General features: G+C 40.9%; 2 protein-coding genes across 9 annotated transcripts in view; one reads left to right on the top strand and one right to left on the bottom strand.

Annotated features, from left to right (window-relative positions):
- tacc1 (transforming, acidic coiled-coil containing protein 1) overlaps positions 1–12,988 on the top strand; it is a 38,303-nt gene that overhangs the window by 4,644 nt on the left and 20,671 nt on the right. The window contains exon 1 of one of the 2 annotated variants that reach the window (XM_050037454.1): positions 3,197–3,351. The exons of the other annotated variant lie outside the window; for it this stretch is intronic. Coding sequence (XP_049893411.1) covers positions 3,281–3,351 — 71 coding nt within the window. The 5' untranslated portion in view covers positions 3,197–3,280. Of the gene's footprint in view, positions 1–3,196; positions 3,352–12,988 lie in introns of those variants that run through there. 2 annotated transcript variants of the gene reach the window in all.
- aggf1 (angiogenic factor with G patch and FHA domains 1) lies at positions 3,814–11,367 on the bottom strand. 7 transcript variants are annotated; one of them, XM_050037457.1, is made up of 16 exons: positions 11,303–11,367; positions 11,156–11,217; positions 10,695–10,927; positions 9,363–9,462; positions 9,043–9,272; positions 8,385–8,516; positions 8,063–8,263; positions 6,521–6,968; positions 6,254–6,362; positions 5,930–5,981; positions 5,736–5,837; positions 5,480–5,645; positions 5,229–5,308; positions 5,009–5,136; positions 4,824–4,923; positions 3,814–4,719 (listed from the first exon to the last, which is right to left on the bottom strand). In XM_050037457.1, exons 3-16 carry the CDS (start codon positions 10,878–10,880, stop codon positions 4,468–4,470), a joined length of 2,286 nt encoding a protein of 761 aa, XP_049893414.1. In that variant the 5' UTR covers positions 10,881–10,927; positions 11,156–11,217; positions 11,303–11,367; the 3' UTR covers positions 3,814–4,467. The 7 variants fall into 7 exon arrangements, with proteins under 7 accessions (XP_049893414.1, XP_049893416.1, XP_049893418.1 ...); XM_050037459.1 differs by having other exon boundaries at positions 10,695–10,888; XM_050037461.1 differs by having other exon boundaries at positions 10,695–10,888; positions 11,312–11,359.

Here is a 12,988-nt window from a genome sequence, read left to right as displayed (position 1 = left end):
CTAATAGAAATACTCAAGTAAAGTACATGTACTTTAAAGTAAATGTACTTAGTAACATTCCACCACTGGAAACATGTGTAACTGAAACACATATTGTTATGTAACGTTCCTCATGGTGGAATTTGTATTGCACTGCATCAATAGCAACATGTAAAAAAGCACAGAGGCATCCTAACAATCAAAACCATGCATGTGTCGTCCTTTATTTGGAATATCATTTATCCAGATTTTTCACACTGTATATTGTATTTCCTGTTTCACCTCCTGATCCATGCAGCACATTTAAACCTTTTGGCAGTAGTGACACATGACACACTACAGCGGTGTGGACTACAAAGAGAGGACTCCCATGAGTCTGTAAAGCTATTGTCTTCATTTAGTGGCTGTGATCGCTCACATGACCCCATGGCTGTTTGTGTGTACACTGTATGTAACACAAAAACTTCACTCTGCCACACAACTGTTTGACTCGCTCTGATAAACACATTGTGACAGGCAATTCAAAGTACAACAAGCTGTGGTCAGCACCGAGCAACGCAACACACCAGACAGGCTCTGAACGCACGCAACTGCAATTCAAGTCTTTAAAAAGTGAAACCGTCTCTAACTAAACTGTATTTATGACGTGCATTTTCCTAAATTACAGACCTCAGTGAGCCTAGCCCAACCGTTGACCATGATGGAAATGAATGACATCCTGCCCCGTGCAGGGAAACTATGAATGATGTTGATGAAGGAGTCGCTCTCTTACTATTACTGTGTGGTCACGGTGACACACAGCAGGCAAAGTCTACAGCACACAGACTCTAGTAGTAGTGTTCACTGTCTACCAGTTGATGTCAGGCTTCAACTGATGGCATCTGCATGTCTGGACAACTTTTCCTTCCCAGCCTCCACAGGGTGGCAGAGCGGGGTGAGAAATGATTCAGTCACACTGTAGTTTCAAACTTCTGGTTCGTGACACCTTAAAACAGAACAAAGTCTACTTCTGATCCCTGGGCCGCCCAACCAAAGAGTTAATCTTCCTTCAGAAACAGGAATTTTAGAGACCATATTTGACAGTTGATTAAGTGTATATTAAATGACCAATAATCGCCAACTGAATAAAGTTTCACTGCCACAGACTGATTATCTGAAGAGTATGGCTAAATGTATAATTACATAATCAGAGGATGAGGTAGGAACATTTTCTCACACAAAAAAGCTGATATTTTACTTTGTCCATCCATCCATTTTCTGTAACCGCTTATCGTGATGGGGTCACGATGGGCTGGAGACTATCCCTGCTGACAATGGGCGAGAGGCAGGGTACACCCTGGACAGGTCACCAGACTATCACAGGGCTGACACATAGAGACAGACAACCATTCACAGCTATACTACTATATTCACCTAGCCTGCATGTCTTTGGACTGTGGGAGGAAGCTGGAGTACCCAGAGAAAGCCCACGTTGAGACGGGGAGAACAAACTCTGCACAGAAGGGCTCCCCTACCCCAGGTTCAAACTGGGAACCCTCTTGCTGTGAGGTGACAATGCTAACCACTGCACCACTGTTCCACCTATTTTACTTTGTTTCATAAATAAAGTCTGATTTTATCTGATTTAATTTAATTATTTTAGTTAACTTTAATTCAGTAGATTTATTTTAATTCAGTCCATTTTGTGTAATTTAATATAATTTTCTTTAATTAAATATATTTTAGTTGATTAAATTTACTTTATTTAATTATTTAATATAATTCAGTTTAGTTATTTAAATGTCTTCTCTCTTTTAGTGCACTTTATTAGTCTGACACAACACAGTGTGTAATGTAACCATATCATAATAACCGTTATCATTTTATTTTAAGAATGGCCTGAGACTTAATGTAAAGAATCTTGAACTGTATGTTAAGCCTCACATGGAAAGTGCAAATTATAGCAAGACAATGCTTTTCCTCCATTAACAACTTCTGACTCATTTTAACAATCAAGATTGCGAGTGAGGACGTAAATATCTAAATACCTGAAACACTATTCACAGTCAAAACATACCGCTGTTATCTGCAGACATGAGACGCTCCCTCTCCTTTGTTTGATCTTATTTTAAAACGCAGCTCACAACAGTGATTTTTTTCTCAGGTGTGTGTGACGGAGTGCATGTATGTATGTTATGTGACGTGGTATGAAAAAAAGAGGATGACCTTTCTTTGCTCCTTGACCTCTGACCTGTTCGCAGCCCAAAGCTAGAAGGGGTGGAAAACAAGGTGTCACTATGAGGGCCAGACATTGCCGTGGCAAGTTTGAGCCACTGTGTAAAAATTTCAGTTGGTTATAAAAACAGTAGTAATAGTTTTAAAACTCTGGGTCCTAAAATACAGATGTGGTGAAATAGTAAAAGCATTTTCCCCTCTCTTAACCCCCAGTTGTTTATTTTATGTTTTATATTTTACATATGTTTTATTGCTATTCAGCCTGAAGCTAGTATTGAACAGTTGTAACCTACTTCTAGTCTGTCACATAACCCTGATTCACTTTCGCCTCCAAACTAAAAGAGAACTTGTTCCCACTTGCCCGACAGTTGCCTCAGGAATAGTCACATTTTCTCACAGTGATACAATTGAAAGTGTATTCTCTCTGCAAGGTGAATGTGCAGTGGCACTATCTTTGTTGCACAGATTTCACAACTTGTGTCAGCACTCCAGTTTTCAGCTGACAGCTGGAAAGATGCACTTCAGTAACAGAAGAAATTCTGGTCATTTTCACTTAACAGGCCATGAAAATAACTAAATTCTGCTGATTTTGCCCTAAATTACTTAAAATCACTTCACCCTTTGTGTAACTTATGACGAAATGACATCATGAAGAGCCTGCACTTGAAAGAAACAGTGGCGCAGTGTTCCTCTGAATGCTCTCGCAGTGTCAGGAACTAGTCAAGCCAGATCTCTCAAAAGCCTTGAGCCACATCCTCACAGAGGAATGAATTCCCACTTTATCTCATGACTCACCACATCTTTTTATGGCTGAGACTTTCTACCCAGTACAAGCGGCTAACAGGACACAAGCTGATCCCTCCCAGTTTTATTACACTACAGTATCAGCTGCTCAATGTTTACTTCGTCAGTGGAGTGAAGTGGAGGGAGGAGATTGAGGGTGGGCCCACCTGTCAAGAGAGACGAAACCTGAAAGCGTTGCACCACTGATACGGTCTCAGAGGAGTTTAGGGGAGTATGACTGCAAGCTAAGGGAAACACACTGGTGGCAAAGTCTATCTACTGACTGACGAGAAGGAAGGTCAAAATGGGTGGCACTGTAAGTCAGAGGAAAGGCAGCAAGCAAGCCAGCTTGAGGAGTCACTCCAACAGCGTCCCGTGAGTCAGATCACCTGTTTGATGCTTATTTTACAGCAAACATTGACTGTCGCTTCATCTGAATTCACTGCTTTAAAACTTGCATTCCCTACGGCTGAACCAGTGATGAATGATGCTTTATACCTCTCCCATATTACTAGTTACTATTTGTGAAGTTGTATGCAGTTAAAGTAATACAGTAGCACTGAGAATATGAGACATGCTACTATATTTTACTACGGTGAAAACTTATACTTGGATTTGCATTCTTTTTCCATTTGGTGTGACAGTGGCCTCTGTTCAAGCGTACACTCGCACACACATGCAAATATTCACACACCCTCAAAGTGAACCCACAGATAAAGACTGCATACACACGGACTGTTAAACGTGTATGTGCATGTGTGCCCATTTGCTTCTGGGCAAACACACTAATGACAATAATAACAACAGGCAAAGAATCAAACAGAAGTAAAAGGCTGATCAAGTTCACATTTTTATGTGCAACATTTCTGTTTTAGCAGTTGTGACTGGTTTAACATGATCAGTTACAGAGTTGTCGAAACACATCCACAGATACCTCATCGTAGCATGATCTCATTGTGAGAAATAAAGCTTCGCCGTGTCAATATTTGCTTGAGGCAATTCACGTCCTCTTTGTTCTGGGAGGTACAGTGGCGACTCCCTGTAGGTTGGACTACAGACACATTGGACCGTGAAACGCACACACTGCTGCTCCTCAGAGTGTTTTGGAGGGTAAACATTCCACACAGTTCACTGATGTGGGTGATGAAAAAACACTCTAAAACCACAGATACTGACATTTACAGGTTCTGTTAATGCACAGCACTGGACAACTGGTTGACAGACAGTGTGACATGATTGCGGTCCCCTTCTGTTCTCTTTCTATCAAGAGCAGCTCAGATTCAGTTGGTTGCTGCAGTCTTCAACGATGTTTCCTCATGCTGAGGGCCGTGAGAGTAATATAACACTATAACACTTCCTTATGATGAAAATAGTGTTATTGCTTACTGTAATTTACAGACAGTGCATCACATTTCCTCAGAAAGTAGAGAAACTCATACGCATCAAACCTCCGAGCGTTTAAATCTACAGTATACTGTATCTCAGTTATTCCTAACTTTGTCCGTCTGTATCAGCACCTGCTGGTGTGTTTGTAGTCTCAGTCTCTTCCCCTTTGACCCAGGCTTTGGGTGACTTGTTCTGTGTTTTAGGTGACAGCATGTCAGGCTGGCACGAATCCGCAAATCTTTCCCGAGCTTTCTCCCAGTTCTTCTGGGACCTTGATTTGGTCATGGAGACGGCATCTAGAGACATGGCAGCGCCGGCCCCCAAACCTGACTGCGACTTTCTGATTTTCAGTTCAATCTGTAAAGAAAGGAATGAGAAGGAAATCGAATCATTTTGTTGCTTCACAATACATTTTCATTCAAAATAGAATCTGCCAGCAGAACATCACCAGATTGTCTTACCGGGTTTTTCATTCCAGTCCCCCCTTTGCCCAGACCTTCTCCTTTCTTCCAGCCCATCTTCTCCAGCATCTTCCGTCCTTTATTGACTTCACTGATCTCCCTTTAAGAATACAAATAAGACATCCGTCATACGTCATCCGTTATTTTCCATCTTTAGCAGTTACAGTTAAGGACGATATGCTTACTGATGAACAGAAGCAGGTGCATCATCTCGTTGGAAAACACCCTCGCTGCCAACCGTCTGTCGTCGAGACTCTGCTCGGTCCGTGTATTTGGGGTTCCTCAGGGCTTTGGCCTCCTCGTATTCACTGCTCTGTATACAGAAAAGCACAGAGATGACTGGCTGCATAAAGAGAAGAAGAGGGTTTAAAACTTACACTGGCGGCTGCTAGTCCTAACACTCACCTGCAGGCCATACTTGGCCTTCATCTGCTTCAGCTCCTTTTGTCTCAGTGCTTCTTTATCCTCTTTGGTTAGAGTGGGGCCTTTAGGGAAACACAGTAGAGCCGAATCTTTCACTCTAAAATCATTTTCTTCTCATGACATGGTAAACGAGCACAACTAGTGAGTACTTGAGGAATGGCTTAAAGACTCAACAGACTCAATATATCACTGCTGTTTCATGAATATAAACTGTTCGCGTTGAGCTGGCTCACCTGTGTTCTCCTCTCTCCTGTACTTGCTGAGGTGAGCCATCACCTGACCGGGCTCACAGCCATCGCAGGTGTCAGTTCCCGTGTGGATATGGAAGGACAGCACAGTCTCTCCCATCTTCACCTCATCCCCGTGCATCAGTGCATGTGGCTCACACTTGGTTTTGGGCTGCAGGGGAAAGATGCGTTGATAACATCACTGCTGTGTTCACGTTTTACTGCTTTATTTTGAGGCAACAAACTAAGACAAAATATTAACCTGCAAGATCCTGTTGCCATTAATGACCGTTCCATTCTGGCTTCCCTGGTCCACCAGCATGTAGCTCTGCTGCTCCTGGTCAAAGTACACCTCTGCATGGAACTGGAAAGACAACACAGTTCACAGTTTGAAACATCAAATTTGCAAATGAATTAAGAAAATCCCTGGACAAAAACAGAAGTGGAGATGGGTACCTTGCTGACTCCCATTTCTGGTATTCTGATGGCATGGTCCATATCTTTCTCTCTGCAACACAAAGACAGCAGATTGTCTTCTTTATGACTTACAGAGAAGTCAGTTTCTCATATTTTCACTAAATGACACACTACTTGCAGCCTTGAAAGGGGGGTCATTTCTCAGTTCTTACTTAAATCAAAGTTATTCTGTTTTTTTGGTACTGCGGCTTCAGCACTAACATTTCCCCTGTGGCAACCTAAAACAATATGCACTCACTCTGTATGACCTCTTTAAACCTTTTACTGATATGTAACTCATACAAGAGAGAAAATAGCACAAACCTTCCAATGGTGGCTGGAGAGTCAGCTGTGATGATAAACAGAGTGCCCACCTGCAGCACTGGAGACCTGACCACTGTCACTCTCACACAGGGCGGCCAAATGTCTCTGGCTGCAAGAAAAATAACAAAGCTAGTGTTAGGAACAAATGACAGGCGATGATCTAACTAGCATAAAGTTACTATCAGATTACACTAATTTGCCCAACAACTACTTGTGAAGGAGGTGTGCCCTGAACAAGCTCTAAATTCAGCCTGTTTTCACTCTCACCTTCATGACTCTGAGTCTCCATTTCTGACTCTGGGCTTTCCTTGGAGGAGGAGCTGCTTGGAGATGATGAGAATGAAGGAGTGGACTCCCACTCCTCTTTCTCCGACTCTGTGATTTCACCCTCTTCTGGTTCACTGTTCCCCTCAGAGTCATCGCTACGAGTCGGGCTCTTTTTCTTCTTTCGCTTTTTTGACTTCAATTTTTTCTTCTTCTTTCTCGACCTACTCTTATCGTCATCATCGTGTGAACTGCTTTTCTGCTTCTTCCTCTTTGACGAAGACTTGTCACTCTCCTCTCTGTATTTAGAAGAGTCTTTTTTATGTGGAGCCACATCTGGACTGCGAGACCTTCGCTTCAGTTTTCGTGATTCTTCGGTCCTCTTTGTCGTTTGCCGTTCGACCCACTCAGTTTCTTCTTCTTCCATCTTTACCTCTTCATTTAAGAGTTCCTGTCATCAGACAGTAAACACTGATGTAACTGTATCCAGTGATGTTTGCTGACAGAGGGCAAGCTGGCTTTGTAGACCCCATAACAACATCATGTCTGGCAATGTTTTTGTACATGGTTTCAGTCTTCAAAGACAATTCACTTTCCCAGGGAAATCTTCAAGTGATGTAAATATTACTTTGCACCCAGATTTATAAGCACGGGCAGCCAAATCCTTGAGTTATTTGTGGTCTATAACACTTTATGAATCAAATTCCAACTCGCTTTCACTTGGGCTTTACTTTCCTAGTTTGGCCATCACATTATTGATTTTGTCAAAATGTCATCACTTACTTTAAAGCTTGATATATAAACCAAACAAGACTAAAGATGTGCGCCATGAGTCAACTAGTTGATTTAACATTGCTACCCTTAGTAGTCATTATCAGAAATACCAGTGAATTTAACTTATTATTTAGATACCCAGAGGAAACAAAGATGCAGTGCCTGGTTAGGTAAACTTACTAGCACACTTGACATGGAAAGGCTACACTATCATCTATCAGGGAGGCCCAATATTTTATTAAGATCATGCAGGGAAATTAGTCGTTGGGAACATGCCTTCACAAGACTGTGTGTATCATCACATCACATTCAAATACTTTAAAGATGTTGCTTTGTGTGAATAACAGAACCTGGCACCTTCATTGGAACTATATGGCTGATCTGTCAGTATGTATTCCTCCTATTGTGATGGCAAAACTATTGAATTAAAGCCCATGTTAAAAACATTTTTAACTATTCTTTTCAATTGCTTTACATGTTGATATTAAAGATGTACCTCTGTGGTGAGCAGTATTCCGGTAAGAAGAAATCTTCATTTTAGCCAATGAGTTAGTCACCTCTTGCACCTAGGTCAGAGGATAATCTTTTTAGTCGACTAGCCTCAAATTTATACAAGAAAAAAAAAAAAGCATTTGAAAACTGAAACCAATTAAGTCACGAGTATTTGAAACAACAGATTTTAAGGGGAACTACAAAGTCAAAAGCCAGCTGTCAGTCACCAAGTATATAATGTATGTAGTGCATCAGTAAAAAGGTGCAGGTGTTACATACCTTATCATCCCGGCAGGTGGTTTTCTTAGACCCTTTCTTTAACTTTCTGCCCTTCTTTTCACCAGTGCTCTTGTCTTGGCAAGGCTCTGCAGCAGTTTGTGCAGCAACAACCTCAATCCTGGAATGAAACTGGTATCGCCCACTCTCTGCATCATAGTAGTAGTAAATGCCTGTGTTGGCATCATAGTACAACTGACTGGCCTGTGAAAGAGAAAAACATGTATAAGATCAGAATACTGGTACAAAATCTATCAGGAAAGAAAAGTGCATTGCTTCTAAAGTAATTCTGCTATAACGTTAATGAAAAGGGTGTTTGACAAACCGAGTCATAGTAGAAGCCAGTGCTGTGGTCATAGTACATCCCAGTAGTCTCATCAAAGACAAACCCAGTCTGTGTCATAGCTTCTTCAGCAGTGGCCCTCAACATATCAGCTATGGATCCTGCATCGCCCTGCTGAAAGAGACAGCACCATTTATTGGTCATAAAAACTCCAATTTAAGAAGACGACGACATACTTTACTAATCCCTGAGGGGAAAGTCAATTTTTTCACTCTTGTTATTTACATGTTACATATACGCAGGCCCAAAATATACACACACATACACAAACAGGGCCTATACACATGCATTAAATTGAGAGATGTCAAAGCAAGTGGGCTGCCAGTGGACAGGCGCCCCGAGCAATTGGAGGTTCGGTGCCTTGCTCAAGGGCACCTGGACAGTGCCCAGGAGCATGAATTGGCACCTCTCCAGGTACCAGTCCACACTCCACACCTGGTCCTTACGTAGACTTAAACCGGTGACCCTCTGGTTCCCAAGTCAAGTCGTTATAGAGTGAGCTACTGCTGCCTAATAAATTAATCTGATGTATTCATATCAACATCACCTAATTTCTGTATTTGATAATGATTGTTTTAGACCTTTGTTATGTAAAAAGAAAACTTTGAATCTTTTAATCTATCTTTTTAATTAAACAAACCTCGGTCGTAACTGCAACACTGTCATCAGGGTTAGGGTTAAAATTGGCATCAGCATCTGCTGCTTCATTTGGTGTTGTTGAAACATCTGCTGCCTCACTGCCATCAACTGCGTCCACTGCTGCTGTGTCCACTGCTGCTGCATCCACTGCTGCTACTTTGTTGAGGCCTTCCTGAGTTTCTGGACCTTCTGGGTTCTGAGAGTAGCCTCCATAGTAGTAGTTGTAATAATCTGGAAAGGCAAATTAAAAACAGTTTACTCACTTTCTGACTGACTGAAATGATCATCAATTTACTTCATGTAAATACAAAATTAACACACCAGTTTCTGTCCATACATATTCTTCTGTCTGAGTTTCACTGTCGACTTTGTCTTTTTCTCTCTTCTTCCGCTCATGAATCTCTGCGCTCAGCTTGTCAACCTGAAACAATATATTTTAGATAAATTCAATTGGCTGACATCCTTTTAATAACCACTGTAATAACTAGATAATAGGATTGCAATGATCTACAAATTCAGACTGTTTTAATTCAGGGCTTTTTGCTGTGTTTTATAACAGACAGAATACACCTATTGCCCACCAGGGTGGAAATTTGTCTTTGGCGCACAAACACAGGAGACTAATATAACAATCAAACAGAGGAGCAGTTAGTGAAGCAAACATATTGATAATATCATTAGAAACACAAAATCTGACTCATGTCAGTGTCTGTGGTTAACTCATCGGTCATTTTGTTAAGTTAAGAATGCTGATGGTAGGGATGAGGGGCTTCTTAAATATGTCTTTAATGGCCAGAGGGACACTATAGCACCTTCAGGAGCTTAAGAGCTCAAACTGGCTCCCGAGAGGATGGGAGTTATCTGCTAGGGTACTCCACGCTTTCTTCCTACTCCTCTCTGTAAAGAGTGGAGTCAAGGGCTTTTGTGGCATGCTAACTATTTTACCTACCATTGAACCAATTCTAATGAGTTTTCTCTTAAATGTATAATTTATCTGACCGTACCAGGCACCAGGATATCTCAGCAATACATTCTATAGTACGCAGCAGTGTCAGCACAGTAAAACAGAAGTTTTGCAGTTGAGAAAATGTAGTGCCAAATAAAAAGGCTATCTGACGGGGAAGTAAAGCGGTGAAATAATCCTTAGTATAGTGTCCATGTAGACTGATTGTTGTTTTTTTTTTAAGGTGGCCAAAATACACTTTGATGTCAACCCTCACCCACAGCAAGGTATTGCTAAGCTTCTCTGCTGGGTCTCCTGCATGTTATCCCAAACTGGGGGCTTGCCAAACACCATCTACTGTATGTAATACTCTGACTATAAATAAGAACCTCATACAGCCCAACTTCAAAAATCCCGAACTATCCCTTTAAATCTTCTCAATCATAGTTTTGTACACTAGGTCTAAAATCTGCTGAGGCCACCATGTTTCCTGTGAAGATTGAGTGGCTGTGAGCATCTCTTGATAAAATACTCCTTAAAATATACAAAAACCTTACAGAGATATTTTAAGTGTGGCCATCAAGTGAAACTGGCTCTATTTTCAAATCTTGTTTGGTGCAAATAATCAATTAAATAGATGTAGACTACCTCGTCTAAAATAAAGACCACCTGTGCTAAGGTCATAATGGTCAGTGTTATTATGCACTGACCTGTTTCCTCAGGTCTTCGTTGTAGCTCTCTGTGCTCCTCTGAAGTCTTTCGGACTGGCTCAGCTGTTTCTGCAACTTGGCCAGCTCTGTTGTGCACTCATAGAGGTCCTGCTTCAAAGACTCTACTTTCAGGCGGAGCTCTGCTTCTTCAGACTTCGAGTCCTTTTCTCCATCTTCGTTCTCCATTAGTTCAACTGGAGACAGCAACAGTCAAGCTTGTAACTTACATCTGCCTGGAAATATCAGCCATAGAAGCTAACGTTAGCACTTCTAACGCTATCAGTTTCAGGATGAAGATAATTCTTTATACAAAGGCAGCAGATAGCACAACTGTCATTGAAAGTCTAAGTAACTATACATTTTTCAACACAGCACTTTTGCTAAATAAATGTGTATACACGTGTGTTAATGACAGCTATCCCTATCTGTGCTAACCTGGCTATGTTAACATTAGCTCCTACCGTTTACGTCGTTTTCGTCTCTTTGGCAGTGAATTTCCTGTCAGCACGACACATGAACCGACCTGAAAGTTGAGAATAAACATTTTGTAACTACTCTGTATTTCCGACACACTCCAGTACATGTTTTGATGATAATTAGACAGTTACAGTTATAACCGTTGTAATGTTTACTGTCCACCCTGTTCGCAACCGCCATTTACTAATAATTGTCTACGTCACAACGGAAGTACTTCTTCTTCAGGGTTGGCGGACTTCTTCTCCTCTTTCACACATTTAGAATGCGAGGAACTTTACTGCCGCCCATTGACGATATTCATGGCGTACCAGTAAAAACTAGTATATCCAGTTCTTTTTATTTTATTTTTCACCTTATCTTTTTTTCAAATAACATGTTCTCAACTTCTCTGCTCTTTAACTTCTCTGTTTAATGAGGTTGACCACAACATTCTTTACTCCGGAGCCCGGTAAGTGAAGCAAACAGCACACAGTGCTCCATCTGCTCTCACTTCTCACAAAGGCACTCCGCTTTAAATTGAATAATTAAATAAAATTAAAATGTTAACTTTAAGGTTACATACAAAGGAGTGGACTGGCATGCTGTTGGTTTGGTTTTTTTTTTAAAAGTCTTTGACCTCCAAATGTTTTTTTTAGATTTTAGAGGGTTTTGTCATGCGGCATTTCAGTGTCACAAATGTGACACTTTCTTGAGCAGTCACTGGGTTATATGTGCCATCTGCCATTTGGTGTTTATGACCTTGCTTTTGGCTGCTTTGAGCTTGTTTGCTGGGGACTGTAGTTTGATGCAGCTACCAGGTTTTTGTGCTTCTGCATAGAGCTGCAGGTCTGGCAAAATACCTTATTTGAATATTAACATGGAATCAAATGACTGAAGAGAAAGATGAGGAAGCAAGGAGGAAGGATGCAAAACAAACAAACACAGTTAGATCATGTTTGGCTGCTTTTCTGATGATGTTTGAATCTGACAGACATCCCTGCTGCTTTAAAATGATGTTTTTTATTTGTTATTAATTTCAAATTGAAACATTTTATGGGTGGAGCTGTACAGGTCCATCTGACCAAAAACCTGGTGTTTGGGACCATCTACCGGCAGGTGCCTGTGTCCAAATTTTGTTGCAGACAGTCATGCATAGCACTTTATACGTACATATTTTTTAGGCAGGATACAGAGACAATTTTACATGCCACAAACAATATATAATATAAAATGAATGCCATGTTTGTGGAAAAGACCTACCCATGTGTGAATGTACGTGACATTTGACTGCTTTGAACCAAAGATGACATGCACAGAGGTTAAAAAAAATGCAAAGTCCTTCAGTGATAATGGCACCACTATGTTTTTTAAAATTGATATGCAAGGTATTAACACTCTGCACACCATTACAGATCAACATTTCATGACAAATCAAAACAGAATATATCACACATTTTTTGCTGTTGATTTGCTCTTTGGGCAAAAGAAAAATAGTGCATACATTTACATGCTAAACTTTGCACATACTAAATTTTTTATGCTGCAGCTACTATGAGGAATGCTGATCAGAAGCGTGACTGTTACCAACAGAGGGCAGCATTGCATAAGATTGATGTCAGGGATGTGACAGATGCCAGGAGGGAGAGAAGTGACATGCAGGACTTAACACACATAGTGCATCACAACTAGAACTGCAATTAATAAAGATAACTTTAAATTGAATTAGTAGTTGTTGCTTATGATGTTCAGGGGTTCCCAAGCTTGATTCATTTGTACTCAAAGTAGTTTATTTATGTTTCGCAAGATTTACATTTATCTGTCAAAGGGCTCAACCTTAC

This window comes from Epinephelus moara, chromosome 24, assembly GCF_006386435.1.
Source record: "Epinephelus moara isolate mb chromosome 24, YSFRI_EMoa_1.0, whole genome shotgun sequence".
Lineage (NCBI taxonomy): Eukaryota > Metazoa > Chordata > Actinopteri > Perciformes > Serranidae > Epinephelus > Epinephelus moara.
This window is presented reverse-complemented; position numbering and strand designations above follow the sequence as displayed.

Excerpts from the sequence above, each read along its gene's own strand:
- aggf1 (XM_050037457.1), bottom strand. The coding sequence starts at position 10,880 with ATGGAGAACGAAGATGGAGAAAAGGACTCGAAGTCTGAAGAAGCAGAG. Across the intron at positions 8,264-8,384 it reads CTGGCTTCTACTATGACTCG|GCCAGTCAGTTGTACTATGA; the intron begins GTTTGTCAAACA and ends TCTCTTTCACAG. Across the intron at positions 6,969-8,062 it reads CCACCTGCCGGGATGATAAG|GAACTCTTAAATGAAGAGGT; the intron begins GTATGTAACACC and ends GTCTGATGACAG.